At 52.4% G+C, this 20309-nt stretch overlaps 1 protein-coding gene across 50 annotated transcripts in view; it reads left to right on the forward strand.

Annotated features, from left to right (window-relative positions):
* LRRFIP1 (LRR binding FLII interacting protein 1) overlaps nt 1-20309 on the forward strand; it is a 139288-nt gene that overhangs the window by 69206 nt on the left and 49773 nt on the right. For 26 of the 50 annotated variants that reach the window (XM_077869405.1, XM_077869407.1, XM_077869406.1 and 23 more), the window contains exons 2-6: nt 7855-7941; nt 13902-13919; nt 17227-17274; nt 18559-18603; nt 19147-19197. The exons of 1 other annotated variant lie outside the window; for it this stretch is intronic. In XM_077869405.1, the coding sequence (XP_077725531.1) occupies nt 7855-7941; nt 13902-13919; nt 17227-17274; nt 18559-18603; nt 19147-19197 (249 nt within the window). The remainder of the gene's footprint in view (nt 1-7854; nt 7942-13901; nt 13920-17226; nt 17275-18558; nt 18604-19146; nt 19198-20309) is intronic. 23 more of the 50 variants (XM_077869408.1, XM_077869370.1, XM_077869384.1 and 20 more) reach the window with 7 other exon arrangements.

Genomic DNA, 20309 nt, shown 5'->3' on the forward strand with positions numbered 1-20309 from the left:
GATTTCTTCTGTCTGAATAGCCAGTGGGAAAGTTCCTCAATATGCAGGCCCGTCTGAACCCAGGATGCTTGGCCTGCCGTGCGCTGCCCCTTAAATGCCGTCAGTGCCTGCTCCGATCACCGAGACATCCCAACAATGCCCCCCACGTTTCCAAAATGCCCTCTAAAGAGTCGGCCCTGCCCCCATCAACAGCTGCAATCCCAGAGCATCCTCTCCTCCCTGCTGACAGCAGTTGCAGGCATGGCCATGAAGGGAACGTATGCCCCCTCATCGGGGGAAACGTACAGTAATTGTGCCAGAGAGGGTTTTGGGAAGATGAGGGTGTCTTTTGAGACGGGCATAAAGTGCACATCGCGGCTGGAGGGACACAGGGGCGGTGGGTGCAGGGTCCAGAGGCGGCACGAGCCGCTGTTGCTGAGCTGAGCTGCCGGCTTCGCGCCTTCCCTGCAGTCGCCTCTGCAGGAAAACACATCCCTCGTTCCAGTTGGTTGCTTTGAATAGCACCCCGTCTTGAGAACCTACTGCGCACAAGGGATTGGGGGTTTACCCAGAAAACAAAAGTTTCTGGCTGTTGCCACTTCCTGTAGCAAAGGCCACTCTGGAAGAAGGGACTGTGTGTCAGCCTCGTGGTTACTGTGCTCAGCGTCCACTCCAGGCGGGACCTGTGCCCCGAGTTAGGAGGCGCTCACGTGGGCCTGCGCACGCGGCCTCCCGGGAATCGGAGGCTTCCAGCCTGCCCCGTAGTCGGGAGCGTGCTCCTTTGTCATTCTGGGGAAGAATCTCGCATGGACGGAAGGCTCTGCTTGTTTCCAGACAAAACTGGCCCTTTGTCACGGCGGCCTGACATTCCTATTGCACTCACAGGAGCGGACCTTTCCCTGGGAGCTCGTGAGCTGCAGTTAACGTTATGCGGCCTGGGAGAAAAGTCTGGTTTTTCAGTTCTGCTTGCTTCTAAAACCTAAAGGCCAAAAGGAACGCGTATGATCAATACCAAAACTTCCCCCGAATTCGAGAAAGCTGTGCCGCCGACAGATGGCTTGTGTTTCTGAACGGCCCACGTGGTTCATTTGCACTTTACATCTGAGGACGCAGAACGGAGAGGTGGCCGTGGCCGGGGTCCCCGAGGTGTGGCCACGGCCCAGCCCTCTCTCCAGTGACCCCAGCGGTGTTCTCAATGCATGGTGACCATCTCCTCCCAAACACCTGTTCTAGAACGGCAGCCTGTGCCGTCGCAGAGCATTGCCATCGCCGGCCTGCCGCGTGCCCTGCATCGCAGCAAGGCCGCTGGCTTCTGGTGCCCTCACCTCGGTGCCTTTCCAGAGCCCGGGGCTTTCTGAGCCTCACTGGAGGAAGTGACACACGCATCTCAGTCCCATTTCTCAAGAATTGTTCCATGCAGAGTTCTGGGACCCCTGGGACTACTGCACACTTGAAGAGCAGAATGAGAACATTTTCTGGGGCCGCAGGATGACAGGTCTTGGGATATAGAATTCCACACTGTGCTTGATCCCAGGAAAGCTCAGGGCACATACAGACAGAGCCAGATTTCCCTGACGTGGCGTGAGGCTCTTAAGACAGTGGCCGCATCCTCCTCCTACAGCACCAGACCTTGCTCTCGGGACTTCTGTGCCCCAGAGCTTATCCCCTTCCTGTTCTTTGAAGGTCATCACACGGGGGCCTCCAGGTAGTCAAACGGGTAGGAGCTGACAAGGAGATGGGCACCCTTAGAGCTCTTCAAGCCCCCAGAATGTCCCTGGGATTTGGGTGCAAGGTATTGGGGCTGCTGTGTGGCTGCCCCACCTGGGCTGGGGCCCTCGTGGGGGGCAGACCCTCCACCAGCCGGCAGGAGCGAAGTAGAGGGTGGCCGGGGCGGCAGGGGGGCAGGAGGCCTGTCTGCTAGGCCTCCCTCCTGGTGTCCTGGGCCACGTCTTCTCATGGGGTGCTCCTCAGCCTCCGTCCCCTGGCTGAGCATGGCTGTCCCTTGCTCCTGCCGGCACCTTGGAACAGCTGGTCTGTCACAGCCTGGACTGTCTGGTGCTCCGAGCGGGAGGCCTGGCCACTCAGGCGGGCACGGGCGCTTCTGGCTGTGGCCCCGCCGCCGCCTCCGTGTCCTGCTGGAAGGCTGGACTCTGGAGCTGGAGCCCACGGAGGCTGTGAGCATAGCCCGGGCCCCCGCCCCAAAGGACTCCTGCTTCCACCCCACCCCGGGTTTGTTCACCTCATTCCCCAGCCTGACCAGGCCCGGGGCTGCGGGGATGGGGCTTGTGGGGAGACGTGTCCCCTCGGCCACCTGTGTGCCCCTGCGGCCAACCCCGGGCTGGGGCCTCGGAGCCTCTGGAGGCCTGTGCTGCTGCGTGTGTCTGCAGCATCGCTCATACCTCAGCGCCGGAGAGCTGTCCTAGCTACAGTAAAATAAACCCTAACAGCAGCACTTTGGAGTCAAGGGTTCAGCTTTTTAGAATTACTCTGAGGCAATTCCTGTGATGATCAGGGGAGGCTTCTCCTCTCCCCGTCTCCATCATCAGCGCCTCTGAAGCTCCATCTGTGCGGCTCCAGGCCCGGGACAGAGGGCCCCCGGGGGAAGGGCGCGCTGGCCTGTCGAGGAGAGGACGCTGCATTCCCACCAGGAGCCTGGATCTCGTCACACGCCTGGCTGGGTCTGCTCCCCACCCCCCTGCCTGAGCCTGGGGGGGCCCGCGGGGGCAGCGGCAGCCCCGCAGTGGTTTCCAGCAACACCCTCGGCCGCCTGCTAGCCTCAGTGGGCATAGTTTTGGGTTTGGAGGCTCCTTCCTTTCCTTCCTTCCTTTCCCTTTCTCTCTCTGCTTGCCTCCCCCTTTCTACCTTCCTTTTAAAATTTTGCTATTTGTTATGAAAAGTGTCAAACATACCCAAACATAGGTGGGATAACAGAAGACAGAGGTCCCTCCACTTGAGCAAGTGTCGGCTCCCCCCTCCCCCAGCTGGCCGGCCCAACCCCAGAGGTTCTGACTCGGGGTTCTGGGGGGGGTGATTCTGCATCTCTCTTTCCCAGGTGCGCTGGGGCGGGATGGGGGCGCACACTGTGCAGCCGGGGGGTGGCCCCCCACCTCCCAGTGATTAGAAGGCAAATCTGAGGATGATCGTATCATTTCATCTTAAATATTTGAGTAGGTCTCAACAGAGACGTAGTAGGGAGCAGGAAGAAGCTTGGCGCCCCTTTCCGGGTGACTCACGTAGGAAGGGAGGAGAGCGGCCTGGGCCCGGAGGAAGGGGAGGAAGGGCCGGGCCAGCTTGCCCTGGGGCCGCCCTGGCAGGTGTCCGGAGGTCACAGCGAGCTCACGGCTCACTCGGCTGAGCGTCCCCCCAGCTCCACGGGAGCTGGAGAATGAACAGACGCACGCCGGGCAGGGTGTTTTCCAAGCTCGCCTCCCTAAACCCCTGTGCGGCTTGTACCTTCTGTCCTAAATCCCATAAACCCATCCCTTTCCTTTTCTCCATCCCTCTCGTCCTTCTAGCTGTGATGGAGCATCCTCATCTCCCTTGAGTTTGGGAGTTTGGGAGTTCACAGCCAGCCTCTGAACCCCACGCAGGCCCCGGAGGCACGCAGGTGTCAGCAGGCAGGACGCGGGGCACGTCCAGGTTTGGGGAAGCACCCTGCACACCCGCATCTGGGTGGGGACTCTCCCCCGAGCGTCTCCAGCTTGCAGAGCACATGGGCTCTGCTCAAGACCTTGGGCTCCTGTCCCCACCCCCGCACCCCCCGGCCTCCCCACTTTGCTCCATCCTTTGTGCGTGGTTCCGCCAGGCCCACTTGCCCAGGATCACGGGCCCGCTAGCTCAGAAGCGGCCCCTTCCTGCTCCCCACAGTCCAGCCAGAGCGATGGTTCTCAAACACAAGTCAACCCCACTGTGTGTCCCTTTGTAAAAACCCCTTCAGTGGTCCCATATTCCTTCAAGATGAGGTTCCAGATACAGGGGCCGAGAGCTCGGTCCACCCCGCAGGCCCTCAGGCTTCCCCGCCTTGTCCCTCGTCCCTCCCACCCCCTTAACCATACCCCCCAGGCCGGCGATACCCAATAGCTGCAGTCCCCACAAGCCAAGTAACAGAAGTGAAAGTAAGCATTTGGGAAAAAACCCTACAAACTGACATGGCCGTGACCTCAAGAATGTGAGTTTCTACTTCACAGAAGTGTCGGGTGGTGATGGATTTGTGCACAGACGCGTGGGTCCGAGGCCCACGGAGCCGGGGAGGGCCGGCCTGGGCCTCCCACAGAATGTTGGACGGGAAGGAATTCTTGGTCGCTTACCTCTGCGGCGGACCAGAGCCGTTTTGTATTTTTTTGTTCATTGAACCACTTGATCCTATCCGATATTTTTTCTTTTCTGGTGACTTTGCAGCAATCATCTGAGTGGTCCCTGCCTCTTAGGCTCTGGGTCAGGCTCTTTCGTGTTCTTGGCAACGTCAGTGGTTTAGGGTGAACTGTGTTGTCAAAACACTCTGGTTTTTCATTCAGGCACCTCAGGCCAGGGTCGGGCTTGTTACACTGATCACAGGCTTGTGCTCTCAAAGTTGGCCTTGCAGAGATTTTGGAACAGTTTAAACGTTGGCTCCTGTGTCTGTTGGTTTTTAATTAGCCGGATTCCCAGAAGCAGCAGGATTGTTACCACTTCCTGGCTCACGGGTGTCTTGAGAGATGCAGGCGTCTTATAAGGTGGCGACTGCAAGGATTTGAAATTGTCCTGAATTAGACATTTCATCCCGTTTCTAAATTCTAATCTAAAGTTGATTGGCCACAGTTGATGTGCCTTTGAGTCCGGCCGATGCGTCCTCATGAGGAATTTACTCCAGAACTTGGTTCGTTCGCATGGTTCCATCCTCATCCCGAGCCCACGCCCCTCAAATCGGGAGCTGCTGGGATTTCGTCTGTTGGTGTCCTCGTGGCCAGAGAGACTTACTGGGTCGGACATGAGGACTGCAGGGGTGGGCAGGCCGTGACAGGAGCCTTTTCCTGGGTGGAGGGGGCCCCACTGGAGTAGCTGGGACAGAGTCTATGGAATCTGATGGGATATTAATTTTGGAGGCCTGCCCATCCCGTGGGGAGGCCGCCCCAGGCGTTCGGGGACTGTACGTTCACCTAGGTGGTGTCTTCGGGGATCTTTGGCCCAATCCCAAGCAGAGCTAGACGAAAGCAGGGCGGGCTGGGATGGGTGTGTACACCTGCTCAGACTCCCCGCAGGTCAGACACGGCACGGTGAAGGCAGGGTCATCTCGGACCCCTTCTCCTCGTCTTGCTGCGTAACCAATACCCAGAAACCTAAAGTAGCACACGTTTATCATATTAGGCTCCGTGGTCAGAAGTCTGGGCACAGCTGCCTGGATCCTCTGCTCAGGGTCGCACAGGCTGCGATCCTTTTTGGAACCTGAGGTCCTCTCGAGCTCACGTGGTCGTGGGCAGCATCAGCTCCCGCTGTTGTAGGACTGAGATCCCGTTCTCTGGCTGGGGGTCTCCCAGGGTCCCTCGTGGCTCTTACAGCCCATCCGCAGGTCCTTGTCGCGTGGCCCCTCACAGGGCTGCTCACACAGGCCAGCTCGCCCTTTCAGGGCCAGCAGGGGAGTCTCTCTGCTTCCAGACCCTCTTAGAAAGGCTCATCTGATGAGGTGAGGCCCACCCAGGATAATCTACCTTTGGATGAAGTCAGCTGATGAAGGACCTTGATTACTCTTGCATTTCTCTTTGCCACGTGACGTAACCCAGCGACAGGAGGGGCATCTCTTATCCCCGCCGTGCTGCCCATACTCGGGGAGAGGATTATGTAGGGCAGGTGCACCAGGCCGGGAATCGTGGGGACCCCCGAGAATTAGGCCTGCCACCCTCCTGTGTCCCCACCGGCAGTCCTCCCTCCTCCTGTCCCCTTCCCCGTGTCTCTCATTCCCTCTCCTTCTCCCTCCTCCCCTGTTCCTCCCACCCAGGCGGCGGCTCTGGCGGCCTGGTGGGTCCCGGCCTAGACTCTCAGACCCGGAGCCAGCAGGCGGGGAGCCCACGCCTCCCCGCAGGAAGGCCGGGAGACAGGCTGCACTCAGGGTGAACCTGGTCCTCTTGCTGGCCCGGCGATGGGACGATGGGACCGTAGCATCTCCCGTGGCCGGATGTCACTCAAACAGAACTTCCCTGCCCCTGCCCTCCCCTTGAGCTTTGCTGGATCTTTTTATAAACCCCAAGTGGCCCTTCACACAGTGTAGCATGGTTTCAAAAACTGAAAATGGCACCGAGGAATCAGTGTTCTGGGGCAGTTGTGACTTTTGACACCCCCTGACCTGAGGCACCTGGGCCTGGGTTAATAAAGGAACCCCAGGAACGAACCAAGTTAACAGAATTAATTCCTCATGAGGTCACACACCGGCCAACCCCTGACGACAGATCAGTTCTGGTCAGTTTTCAACCTAGAGGAGAATTTGAACAGAAGATGAGTTTTTAAGTCAGTACAGGTATGGCTTGGGGGACGTGTAGGTCCTTGGCCCCAGGACCCGCCGCCCTGATGTGTGGCCCTCAGGGGGGAAGCTGGACCGTGACACTTGAGCCACCGCCTGGGTGCTGGCCCAGCAGCCGCCCAGAAGCACGCTGGCCGTCTCTCCTGGCCCTGTGTTCACATCTAAAGTTGTGTCTACGCAACTGTCGCTGAAAGAATTACACGTGTATTCCAAAAAAAAAAAAAATTAAGCGGAAAAAAGGTGGCGTTTGCTGGACCCCAGAGAACCCGAATCCGGGGGCACCTGCACCAGTTACTCACTGAGCCATTGGCCGTATCAGCTGAAATAGGGAACCAGCCCGAGCCCCGTGGGCCAGGAAGCCGTGTTGGGGTGGCAGGTCCCACGGCGCTCGTCAGGCCTGGCCCAGCTTTTCACATGGTCTTCGGTACAGTTTGGCTGAATAGCTGTCCAGCTCGATAGATGGCTACCCGGAGACGGTTTGGGTGTTTTTGTTTTGTGTTAATGGAATGCCTCTAACCTCCAGAACCCACCAGTCGTTCTGCTCTGGTCTCAGTTGTCTTGAGAAGGGACGGGCTTCCCAGCACTGCAGGTGTCTGGGGGGGAAGCTGAGGGCACAGGACGTCCTGAGAGGTGACTGACTGGCCAGGAGTTCTGGAAAGCAGCGTCACAGTCCCAGCCCTGTGCCCTGCGACGGGTCTGGCAGGCTCTCCAGGCCTCCGCTTCCTGCTTGGTAGAAGGGTGGGGTGGGGGTGGGGGGGCCCTGTGGTCATGCCCAGCCCTCACGCCTTGCTCCAGAGGGAGGCACGCGGCGGGGCCCTGCCACTCACAGGCTGTGTGACTATGGTCAAGTTCCCTACCCTCTCTGTGCCATAGCTCCCTCCGCTATAAACTGGGGATGGTGACAATATCTACCTAACGGGCTGTTGCAAGGACTCTACGGCACAATCTACGCAAAGTCCTTAGAGCTGCGCCCACCTAGGGGCGTCTGGGTGGCTCCATCGGTGAAGCATCTCCCTTTGGTGTGGGTCACGAATCCAGGGCCCTGGGATCGAGCCTCAGCAGGGCGTCTGCTTCTCCCTCTGCCTCTGGCCCTCTCCCCTCCGCGCTCGTACTCTCTCTCTCTCACTCTGTCTCAAATACATAAATGAAAATCCTTGGGGGGTGGGGGGAGAAGAACTGTGCGTTAAGGCTCCGAAAATGGTGCGATCCTTCCTGCCGTAGCTGCTGCTCCTGTCACTCCTGACGACCTGTGACTCTTAGGAGTCTGTGACGTGTTACGGTGTATTTATTAAACCCCCCGAAGTCGCTTACTGACAGCCTCGTTGTCGTTCACGGGAAAGGAGCCCCTGGCCTGTCTCCTAATAAAACCCTCCCGTGTGTTTCAGGCGGAGGCCAGGCTGGCCGCGAAGCGTGCGGCCCGCGCCGAGGCTCGAGAGATCCGGATGAAGGAGCTGGAGCGGCAGCAGAAGGAGGTAACGCTTGGGTTCCGCGCTGGTCCCGTTTTTATCCCGGGGGAGCGTGCCACACAGAGACCCCTGTCGCCGTTGACGCGCCTGCCCGCTTGACGCTGCTCCCCTCCCCGCGCCCTCGTCCCGGCCCGGCCTTCTGGCTGGAAGGAGCCAAGCGGGGCTGGTTCGGAGCCTCACGCTCGGACTGTCGAGCTGCAATCTCGAGCCTCTGAGTGAAAGTGTGAAAGAACAGAGTATTATTTTTTTTAAACCGGCCGACCCTTTGCTTTAAAAATATTTCCCCCTGTGGCTTTGACCTGTTTCAATGAGTTGCGCGATGCCTGAAGCCCACAGGTGATGCAGAAAAACCAGAATAGACACTGTGGGTGGAGCGGCTAGGGAAGACCCCCTCCCGCCCCCGGGAAAGGGCCCGGATGGGTTTGCACACCTGTTAGTGCCGTTTGCGACTTATTTTCACGATCCTGAGCTAGAGCGGAGTCGCGTGGACAGCGCAAGCGTGAGGACTCTTGGGCTTGCAGTGAGAGCAGTGAGCCCTTCGGTGACCTCGAAGTCAGCCTGGAAGAAGCAAGTCCCCGTCCGCCAGGCCCCGGAGCTCTGTGGGCCACAGCCTGCGGGAGTGTCCACACCAGGCCCCCCCTTGAGGGCTTGTCTTGCTCAGAACCTCTGAATGGAGAGGCAGCCCAGGTGCTCGTCCCAGGGGCTGGTTTCACGTGGCCAGAATCTTAGTTGACCCAGTGTTTTCAAGCACGTGAAATTTCAGACAGAAACCTGCATTTCCAGTTTCTCTTAAAAATCACCACGGATCCCAGCCCTGGGCCTCACATCCCCGGTAGGGTGGAGCCCGGCCACCAGCCCGAGGGGCTCATCGCCACCCCCTGCCCGTGGCGGGGCGCCCCTCCATGTGGTGAGCACACATCCCCGGGAAGGGGCATGACCCCATTGGAGTTTGGGGGAGAAATCTCTTCCGTGGGGTTTGAAGAATGGTTGGAAGATTACTAGAAGCTCCAGGCCAGGCTGTTGCTTAGGAAAGTCAAACCACAGGCCAGGTGGCAGGAGGGCAGGGGTCCCCCAGGGCAGCGCCTCAGTGATGGGGACACGCAGGGGGACATGGTTCCCGAGAAGGGCCACACCTGGAGGTGACCCGGGCGGATGAGCAAGCAGGGGTGCGGTAGGCCCGTGACTCATCCTGTGTTTACAACGCGGTGAGGACGGACGGGTGACTGAAGGTAGTCCACCCTCCCCCTGCCCCTTAGAAATACAGATACAGTTGGTCGTACAGAAGTTCCAGTCTTGTTTTTTTTTTTTTTTCTTAAAGATTTTATTTATTTATTCATGAGAAACCGAGAGAGAGAGAGCCAGAGACACAGGCAAAGGGAGAAGCTCCCCTGCAGGGGGCCCGACGTGGGACTCCATCTAGGGTCCCCAGGGTCACGGCCTGGGCTGAAGGTGGTGCTAAACCGTTGGGCCACCCGGGCTGCCCAGAAGTTCTAGTCTTTAAGACCTTCTGCCTGTAGGAATAACTTATACTTTGATTTGCGGTACTGTTTTTCCTTTTGATTCATGCGAAGCACGGGTTCGGCATCTTCCCCAGTGCCTTCCCCCGAGACTCAGCATTCATTGTCTGAAAGCTAGAAATAGGCCCTGTGGACTTTTCACGGGGGAGATCTGGACTCACCTGTTGACTGGTGAGCACGGTGAAGCGCCCCCTCCCGTGACCTCAGTTAAAGGTCAGGTCAGGGGCCACTCGGGATGGGGACCTGATGGATGCCCATCCATCAGCGCCAGGGGCGGTGGCTGCAGGCCGCCCAGACAGGCATTTTCAGAGCATCTCGGGAGACAAGCACCTGAGCGGGAGGTAGAGGACACGTGTAGGTGTCGTCACTGGTAGACTCTGTCTCGTACCTGGGACTGTGTCACCCGGGCTTTAGGAGCCACCCCAATGCCAGGCAGCTTCCGCACACTCAGACGCTGGTATTAATAGGAATCAGGGGCCACCCAATGGAAAAGTTCTTCTAGCCTGGACTGGTTTTTAAAAATAGGTATTTTTCCTTTTTCAGATGCTTTTTCTCAAACTGCCTGGTATCTGTTTCCCTGGAGAATATCTCTGTTCATTCATTAGATGATGTGCAAGCCGGCCATGTCCGGGACACGGCTGTCCCTCACCCCACCCACCCCCGTCCCCCTTTGGACGGCCGCCGCACCCTCGGGGCTCCCCTGGTACTCCAGCAGGGCCTTGGTCCCTTCATATGAAGGTCGTAAAAGACCTGTAGTAAGAGCTCCTGACACGTGACCTCGCTCTGCTGGGTTTTGCCACAGTTGACGGAATCCCAGCAGCACTGGGGTCCCTGGCGGCCTGTGAGCCCCACTGCAGGCAGGAGCTGACGGGGAGGCCCTGAGGAGGGAGGCCGGCGACCCCTGGGTCCCTGCGTGGGGCGTGGATGCTCAGGATGCTGTTAGTAATCTTATTTTTATCTATGTCCTCAAATGTGAGAGGCACTTCCGCCCACCGAGAACACCATGTGACATTTCTGCAAGACCAAGGCGAGACTGGATCATGCCCTATGCACCTACACATGTGTCTTCCGGATTATATATTTAGATTAACTGTGTCCCGTCTTTAATTATGGGTAGAACCCATTTGATTATGTGCATGAAAACATAAGCGGCTTATCATCCACAGAGTCCTTTAGCAAAAGTTCTTGATTTTAGAAAATAAAAGTGAAGAATTGAGCCCCAGAACGTCTGAGGGGCCTGGTGTAGAAGTGAAGCAGTGGGGGCCTCCTGTGGGCTCCTGCTGCTCCTCATGGCAGCCTCGTGGGGCTTGGGGGCCCCCGCAGGGCACTCGGGGCAGGGGGGCCCTTGCAGGGCACTCAGGGCAGAAGATTCCCCACAGGGCACTCGGGGCAGAGGAATCCCCACAGGGCGCCCAAGGCAGGGGGCCCCCCACAGGGCACTCAGTCCACTGCAGGAGTGGGAACTGGGGCCTGTGCGCTGGCAGGGCCCATCCCCGGCGTGTGGTGCCAGCTGAGGAGCTCAGCTTTGCAGAGAAAAGCCAATTAAAACCAGGGATTTGCTCACAAGCACCACAGTTGGCCTTCTTGGTCACACGGGTATGTGACCTCACCCTCCTCCCTGTGTGAGCTCACCCTCCTCCCTGTGTGACCTCACGCTCCTCCCTGTGTGACCTCACAGACTGTGCACCTCTGCTCACCCTCTTCCCTGTGTGATGTCACCCTCTTCCCTGTGTGATCTCACAGACACCTTTTCCCATGCTCACCCTCTTCCCTGTGTGATCTCATCCTCCTCCCTGTGTGACCTCACCCTCCTCCCTGGATGGTCTCACACACATCATTTGCCATGCTCACCCTCCTCCCTGTGTGATCTCACTCTGTTTCCTGGGTGATCTCACAGACAAGCAGTGAGTCAGTGAAGACACCTCTAGAGTCCTTCTCTGCTGAACTCAGACTCATATTTGGGGTCAGTCACATGCCCATGACCGGCCCCCATGGTGTGAATTACCAGTGTACTGTGACAGCTTCCATGTGTCAGGGAGGAAGCAGGGAAACTAACCCTGGTCCACACAGCCAGTTGGGGCGCCAAGTGAAGGAGTAGCACGTGGGGAGGGCAGGACACAGTAACAGCCGGGTCAAGGAAGGGGTGAAGCATGGAGGGAGCCCCCCCGATCTGTCCTACCGTTTATACCAATCTGGTTGGCTCAGCAGCAGTACTGACCCACCCAAATGACAATTTTGCTATCAGAAATTTAGGGTCTTTGAAATCTGAGAGCATTGCTGTTCAAAGTTTGCTTCTTCAAAAAAAAAGTTTTTGAAAGGTTTAAATTAAAAGATATATATCTTATTGCTGGTCCGAGAGCTCTGGGGCAGGGCAGAGGGGACCCTCAGGGACGTCCTAGAGTAGAGCCCCTGGTCGGGGGCAGCAGGACGCCTGGTTACTGTCCCTGACAGCCCGAGCTTTACTTACATGAGGAAAGTGGACAGTTACCCCCCACCCCCCGCAGCTAAGGGGATGGCCGAGCCAAGATTCCCGTGTAGATGTGACCCCTGCAAAGCTGTGGTCCTGCTAGTGTGCCCTCTACCTCAAAATCAAATATACGATTAACAACAAAAACAGAGGATAGAGTCCACGGCATCCACGTTGTCCCACAGCAAAGGATTGAAAAGCCAAGATGCACATTTTACAAGTAGAAGCAGGAAAAGCAGGCTTTTCGTTGGTGCTGACTTGGAAGCACAGTATAATGAACACAGAAGAGGCAACTTTGTTAGCAAGAGCGTTACAAAGAACGCAGGAGCAGTAGCTGCTCATCTGGCTCTTTCCCGATGTGAGCCAGCATCTGGGGGTGGGGACCATACACGTGTGTGTGCATGGGCACACGTGAGCGTTTGTACCTCTAGGGGGAAAAGTGAGACAAGTTAGCGGGTCTAAGGATTTGGGAAGGTGTACAGACAACACTTCTCCCAGCCCGCCCTTTGCATATCACATCTCTGGGCCTGCCTATTATTAGAACTAACTAACACAACCTGAGGTTATACGATCTGATAGCCCGGGGCAACTGGCATTTTAAGTTGTTGATTAAGTGGAAATGAATATGCTTTGAAAGGCCAGTGTTTAACTCATAGGGTTGACACTCTGCTGTAAAACCCTGAGAGACAGGGTGATCCCTGTTTCCATCTGGTGGCGAGCCATCCTCCTCGACACAGGTGTTTCTCAGCAGGGCCAAGGGTTTCCTTGAGAGGGAGCTCAGATCTGCTGAAGGTGCACAGAGCCCGTGAATCCCTAGAGGAGGAGGGTGACTGTCCCCGGGGGGCCGAGAGAGTGGGACCACAGACCCTGAGGACACGGAGCCTGTGAGCTGGGTGTGGGTTTACCCAGATCTCCCAGGCCAGGCCCGAAGCGGGAGGGTTGTTCTTTGCATAGATGGTGAGCAAATCGACTGTGACCTATGTTCACTGTGCTGTGGGACTTTTTAAAAGGATCATGAGCTCCTTTTGAATGGATTCATTAGGGAAGAAGAACCCGTAGATATTCTTTGGGAACTCCTAGCGAACCTTTTACCTCACATGGGGACCTCCACCAATAGGAGCAAAATGGTGATAGACGACCAGCTGGTATGATGATTTGGACGCATCTCTTTCATTGCCACTTACTGATAAGCATTTTCTTGGAGAGTGCTACGTGTAAGATGGTCACAATGTTGGTTACGTTCACCTGTGCTCACCCATGTACACCCAGAAACGCCAGGCGTTGGCAGTGCTTGAATAAAGCCTGACTCAGCAAATGTTTTGTTCTATGAATGAATGAATGAATGAATGAATGAATGAATATTTCAGCCTTACCTAGGGATTACTATACAGTTAGGAGGACTATCTGAAGCAAATGAATATGCCACTAAGGGATTCAGCTTTTAAAAAAATGACATTTCAAAGGTATTCTGTTGATGATGGCTTTTTCCTAGGCTCTCATTTTCCTGGCATTCCGTTTGTACCTGCACGCATCAGAACAGGAAAGCCTCTTTCTTCCCCATTTGTGAATTTGACCCATGGATTTTCCAATTCAGTTTCTGTACTCTAGTTGAACTTTTATCACTGTGCAAAGAAATTTCAAATTGAAGAGCAAGTGCTTTTCCCCAGTACTGGGTAATGGGCCACGGAGACTTGAGCGTTGGGGCCCTACCAGGATTCTTGCAGGGACCCATGTGTGCATGCCGGGTTTCCCCACCGTATCTCAAATAGAATGTAAAATGAATTAGGAAATTAATGATTCTTCGAATGAGACTCCAAACATCTTTCAACTCCTGTTTTACCAGTATTCGGTGTTATTGTTTTTTTTTCCAGTATGGTTTTTATGCACATTTCCAGAGACTTAGAGAACTTTTCTTTCTAATGTATCTACTTCTGTAATTTGGATTTCATATTTCTTTTCCTATTTCTTTTGCCCTTCTCTAGATCTATCAGGTTCAAAAGGTAGGCTCCTTATTCTTTGTTTTCTAATTTGCATGCACTAGTTTTTTCCTTGCCAAGGGCCTGGTCACCTTTCAGAAATAATGCCTTTCATTGAAAATGCATAAAAGTTTTTACTGCTTCTTTTACTGCTTTGTTTACAAATTGGTTTGATCAAGAGTGCCGAAGTTCCTACTTCCACCTCCACAAAAAGCAACCATCAGACGCATGTCTGTACACAGAATGCTTTTCTCGTTGCTGCTTTTCTCAAGGAATTAGAATATTGTTTCTTTGAGGAAAAAAAAAAATTCTAAGACAAAATAAAATCACGTTTCAGAGTTGGGGAGACTTTTGAAATCAGAGATTTAAAGAGAAAGATTATCCTTCCGTATGATTTTATTAGAAAAAATTTAAAATCTCAATGCAGATTATCATCCGTTGAGAGATTATTATATATACTGATTTAAAAATCTGATTAAAAAAGAAAATGATATGATAGTAACATCCAAGAGCTTAAAATAAACCTGCCTTCCATCCTTAAACGTGCAGGGTGGTAATGTGCATGTCTCTTTCCTAGGCCACTTAGGAGCAGCTGAGATTTAGAAGTAAATACACTATTGGGCACACAGGGTGAGGTTGGACACGACCGGATCAGCGACTCCTGATTCAGTCATGATGACGAAGAGAGTGATTGGTTCCCTGAGAGTTTATAGTGTGTGTTACAGTGAGTCTTTCCCAAACCTGAATCTGGCTCATTACTCCTGACATCTTATCATAGTGGCTTTTTATAAATCTCTTTTGTTTATAGAGAAAAACTATTTTCCTTTTAGAGCAACGAAGGAAGTTAAAATAAGATGACCATTTCAGAGGTTCTAATAAGCAGATCCTTTTAAACACATGGCCGGTAAATTAAAAATTCTGGCCGTGGCTTACTTTACTCGCTACCATACCAGCTACAATACCACAATTCCAGATTGCCTTTGCTTCCTGCCCCCCACCCCCACGCCGCATAACCACTGCCTAGAAGAGTGTGAAGAAATCAGATAAGCAGATGCCAGAACCTATTTGCACTTTAGCAGTCTTTGTAGGGTCTGATACTGGAATTCATGTTGAAGCTCAATCCACACATATTTAAGAGTCCCAGGAAGAATTTAACACATAAGAGACAAAGCTGGCAAGGCTGGGGGACCCTCCCTGTAACAAACTGTGAACACACACACACACACACACGCCCACTAATGAACACTTTGGTTCATTCCTCTCTAGTTTCCGGATCACAATTATTTTCTGTTTAGTCACTCACCGGGGTTGCAGTGTTAGGCCTTTGAAAGAATGTTAACGTATATGCAAAGTCAAACCAGAAAGGAGGTCGGAAAAGCAGATACACATTTTTATGATAAAGATAGGCCAAGGCAAGGCTTTGCTTATTAAGACCTGAGGAAAGGAAGGGGAGGCAGTAAAGGCCTCTCGTCAGCTCACACGGCCGTACCTTGTGATGGCTTCTCTTTTACTGAATCAAAGCTATTTCTGAAAGCCAAGCACCTTTTGTATTGTTAAGTCTGGCCCTTGCTTCCTCTGCATGACTCACCGGCTAACCATAGTGGTTTACGTTTGAAACTCTGTACGCTTTCCGCACTTTGCTGTGCTGGCCCGCTAACGACCCTCAGGACTGCCGGTCAGTTGCTCTTATTTTCCTGGGGCGGTGGGGGGGGGGGGTTCTCCTCCCTGGAATGTCCCAGAAATGCAGCTAGAGGCATAGCAGTTACATAGCAGGTCACCATGAACGAGACGAAGATCTTCAATGCTGGTTCCTGACCTTTATCACAAAAACAGCAATAGATGGTGTGCAGTGTTTGATACCGGTATAGAATTGGTGAAAAGGGGGGGAAAAAGGAAAATAGGAAAATCATACAGATTTCTTTTGGAATTTGGATAATTCTTGTGAATTTATATAAACTCCCTTTAAAAAGAAAAAAAAAAAAAAAAAAACCTTCCTTCTACCTTTGTAATTAAGCCGTGAGCTGAAGAGGGTTGATGGTGCCACATGTAAAACATAGAGAACCCTGGATTTTGTCTGTGAGAGCGGGGCCTACGTTAATTGAATGCAAAATGGCTTTAAGCTGTTGCCTTTCACTTAAATTGGAGTTAAAGCATCCAAAAAAAAAAGGAAAGTGACTTACAGAAAAAGACTTGACTCATGTAGTTTTGATGTATTACATTTCTGCATCGGTTGAAATTTGGAAGCACGGTTAAATTCTCCCCCCGGTTTTTGCCTCTTCCACCTCCCTACTTAGCACCATCTCTAAGAGAAGAGGGGCAAGAGCGTCGGGGAGCCGTCTGTTTAGAATCTGGCCACCCTTCAAGGGACGCTGAAGCTGAGCCAAGCATAGCAGCGTGTTTTGGCAATTAGAAAACAATTTCAAAACTTGTCTTGGACTCTAGCCTCTATTTTTTTCTGATGATAAAATTTTAATGTATAAAGAGGACAATCACATCTATGTCAGAGGATATGGAGGTCTGGTTGGTTATTTCTTGCCTTTCCTATTGGAATTGAGGAGAAAGTGAGGAGAAAAGCAAAGCCTCATTATTTGAGACTGTACTTGGGCTCCCCCAGCCTATCTTTGGAATTACTATATTTAGTGACGGCAGTAGCCATTCTGAAGCTGCTTTTCTCATTTTAACTTGGCCCCCCCGGGGGCTTAGACAAGCGAGGTGAAAACCTGGAGGCATTTGCTAAAGAAAATGCCAAATGCAGCCTGCTACCAAAAAAATTTTTTTTCCGTCCCAGGCCCTCTTGTTCGCCACTCAGTCATCTCTCCGTCCGTGACATGCTATAAAGACATCCAAAGAACGTCAGTTCTCACAGGCCTAAATTTAGCGTAGACATCAGATAGCTGGAGCGAGTGTGCTAGAGACCTAGGGTCATGACCACCCTCTCCCCCGTCCTCGGGGCTCTCTCCGCGCTGTAGTGGCACGGGCACGAGTACCTTCAAGTACCTTCGCTCTGCAGACCCGAACAGCCTCCCGCAAGGGCTGTGGGGCCGAGCTTGAGCTCCCACCTGCTCCGCAGTGCTTCACCCCTGCCCTCCTGGCCTGCCGGGCGGGGGTGGGGGTGGGGGGGTGAGGAGGTCCCTCCGCACAGGCCCCCCGCACTGCCCGGCGCTCCCCCCGCAGAGCCCCGAGGGAGGGAACGTGGTGTGCACTGCTCTGCCTCGGCATGTTCCCCTCCCCGTGTGGCTTGGGCAGCAGTTTGCACATGCATGTCAGAACAGTTTCTTGCGTGGTTACCGTTTTCACGTCTTTCCTAATTTTCTTTCCCTTCTGTCTATAGAAATACTATGGGCTGGACACAAAATGGGGTGACATCGAGCAGTGGATGGTAGGCCTTGGATACAATTTTAAGAAACGTAAACGGTTTATAATTTGATTCTTACGCAGTTTAATTCTATTGGTAGATTCCTACTGTACTGTAATTTAATACTGAGAGATTTTCTTCCAGGGACTAACTACTGCATCCGGCCTGATGGTTTACATCCGTAGGAAGCCGGGTTAGAGACGGCCGTGGCCAGGCATTTCTGTCTGGTCTGTTGGGCAGCTGCTGTCTCCTGGGGTCTGCAGGCTAGTGGCTTGTGGTCTCCAGTGCCACCGCCCACCTCCCTGTCTCCTCGGGCAAGGGGCTTTCCACGAGGCACACATAGGAGGAGATGGTGCCCCAGGAGTGAGGCTCTAGAAGGGGGAGCATTCCCCTTGCCGTCCACTGGCCCAAGAGAATGTGGACCCACTCCTTCTCTGGTTGCTTCGTCCACATGAGTTCCTCACACCTCCTCCTGTCCTGGACACCTTACCAGCCTCTCGGATATCATCGCATACTCTAAGCAACTGAGAACCTGGCCAGGGTGGAAATGTCATATTCGGTGTCCCTTGTGCATAAATAATCTGAGGAAATGTAAAATCACCTCCTAACATCTTAGACAGCCATGTAGAATGTGGAAGACAATAGTTCTTGACATATAAACAGTACACACTTCCTCTATTGAAAGAAATTATTAACTTCAACCTTTATCATGTGTAAACCATCATTTTAGGCTTATATGGCAGATGTATTTTTATCAAATCTTAAGACCCAGTTAAAAGATGCATCATTGCTTTCTATACCACTGAGAAAGAAAAAAAAATGCTCATTATAATGTGGACAACTTTGATTGTAAGATATACCCCAACTTCAGAGCTGTCCAAATGTCAGAAACTGCGTGTGTCTCAGAATGCACAAAACAGAGTAGCTTGGGTGACATCCTTATGGAATCTTTTATGGAAATGATTTATCTTCTGATTGCCAAAGGAAAGGGAATGTAGATTGGTTGAAATGGGCCACATTGTAGAGGTTCAGGACAAACTAGGGCCCAGCCTCTCCCCTGGCACCCACTTCACACACTTCTGAAGCCAAAGTAAAATGTGCCAATTACTTGTGTGCTTACGTCCCGCCCCCTCGCTCTCAAAGAAAACATTCCTCCTCGGTGGTTTAATGGAAGCGTTTTAAATGGCAGCAAAGAAAATATTTATCTGACATTTATATCAGAAATACCATATTGTGTCACAACCAGACTGAGGCTTCTGTTATGTCTGTATCTGACCTTTAATACTTTTTCTTCCATTGCTTTGGTAGGAAGACAGTGAGCGCTATTCGCGTAGATCCAGAAGAAACACATCGGTTAGTACTGTGTTCACTTTGATTGAAGTCTAAATTGTAGTTCTAGTGGCTGAAATACATAAATCAGATGCATCTTAGTGATCCTTATGAAAGGAACTCAGCACTACTGATGTTATTACCTAAACAAAGATTATGAACTGGAGTTTTAGCATTTTGATCTAACTTTGTGAGGGGAGAATGGGAAATTTCTGTATATTACTATATGCATGACAGTTTGAATGTTCTTTTGCTCTCCATTACCCATGAATAATTTGCAGAGTGATATGCATTGAGGCCGTGTGTCTGTAGGTTATCAGCGAAGTAAATAAGACTGCTTTGATTAAATTAACTTAAAGCAGTATCATCCAGACATAGCCCTCTGTATACAGAGGTGCATGAGCGAAGGCTCATCTGGAGAAGACGTGGGCTCAGCTCCACTAGATGTCCAGAGGCGCCTCATCTGCCCCACTGCTGTGGTGTTGGATCGACCGCATCCCTCTGGAAGCTGGACACAGGTTTCTTTATATTACGCTTCATGGTTGTTTTCATCCTTTCTTTTACTAGGCTTCTGACGAAGATGAGCGCATGTCAGTGGGTAGTCGTGGAAGTCTGAGGGTCAGTAACCAGAATTATTGGGTTTGCATGGTATGGTTGGTGTTGGCCATCTTTGCTGCTATGTCCCTGCGTTCGGATTTCCTGTTCATTACCCCATAGTCTTGTTGCCAGATACTAAAATCAAGAAACTACTTATTTGAAATCTAATCAGTAGTGGGATGTTGTAGAGACAGACAGCTCTATCGTGTCTTTCTCCTGAGAGTGGAAGTCATGATGTTTTAATACTGCTCCACATCACAATACCGCCACGCCTTGATTAAGTTGTCTTGGCAGTGCTGGTGTGATGGTGGGGCGGGTGTCTATGTGCCTACATGCTCCCAAGCAAATTTGCATCTCAGGTAAAATAACTATTACTCAGTGCTGTTTTTGCATAGCTCCCTGAAAGCTGCCGTAGGCTGCCTGGTGGAAAATCGGAGCAGGTTGGATCCTTGAGACCCAGGTCTGCTCACCCTCAGGAGTTTTTCCTTTGGTCGGCTGTGATGAAATCTCTTCATCACTGACAGCTTGATGGTTGATAAAGATGAATACATATTTTTCCTTGAACATTCCCAAAATCTTCATAATTAGACTTGGAGACATTGCATGCCTTGGGAAGTGAAGTAGAGCAACTGTGTTTTGCAGTAAATTACCTTGAGCATGTCGGTTTTCTGTACCTCGGGGTGACAGTTGCTTTCACTGCCGGTAGGAAGTAGGCCTCAATGCAGCCACTCCATCTTACTTAAGAACTGTGTAGAGCAGAAGGCTTGTTTTTGATCACTATGACAATTAAAATTAGACAATTAAACCTAGACTTCTTACACGCGCAGTGAACGTGCATTTCATGTGACTGTTCACAGCAGTAAAGGTAAAGGTAATGTTGTCCTGTCGAGCAATCACCTTCATTGTCTTGGCAGTGCCAAAAGCAGATCCATAGTGATTTTGCCAGAAAGTAACAGTTCAAATGTGAAGTCAGTTGAAGAGCTTCCTTGCTCTCTGAAACTTTCCCCTTAGCCGTACGGCTTAACTTCCTCATAGATCTGGTCGGTCTCAGACAAGACTCAAGCTAGAGGAAGTAACATTTACGTAACCAAAACATTATAAATGCAAAACTCAGTTTGCAGAATCAGTGGCAG

This window comes from Canis aureus, chromosome 24 (assembly GCF_053574225.1).
Source record: "Canis aureus isolate CA01 chromosome 24, VMU_Caureus_v.1.0, whole genome shotgun sequence".
NCBI classification, from domain to species: domain Eukaryota; kingdom Metazoa; phylum Chordata; class Mammalia; order Carnivora; family Canidae; genus Canis; species Canis aureus.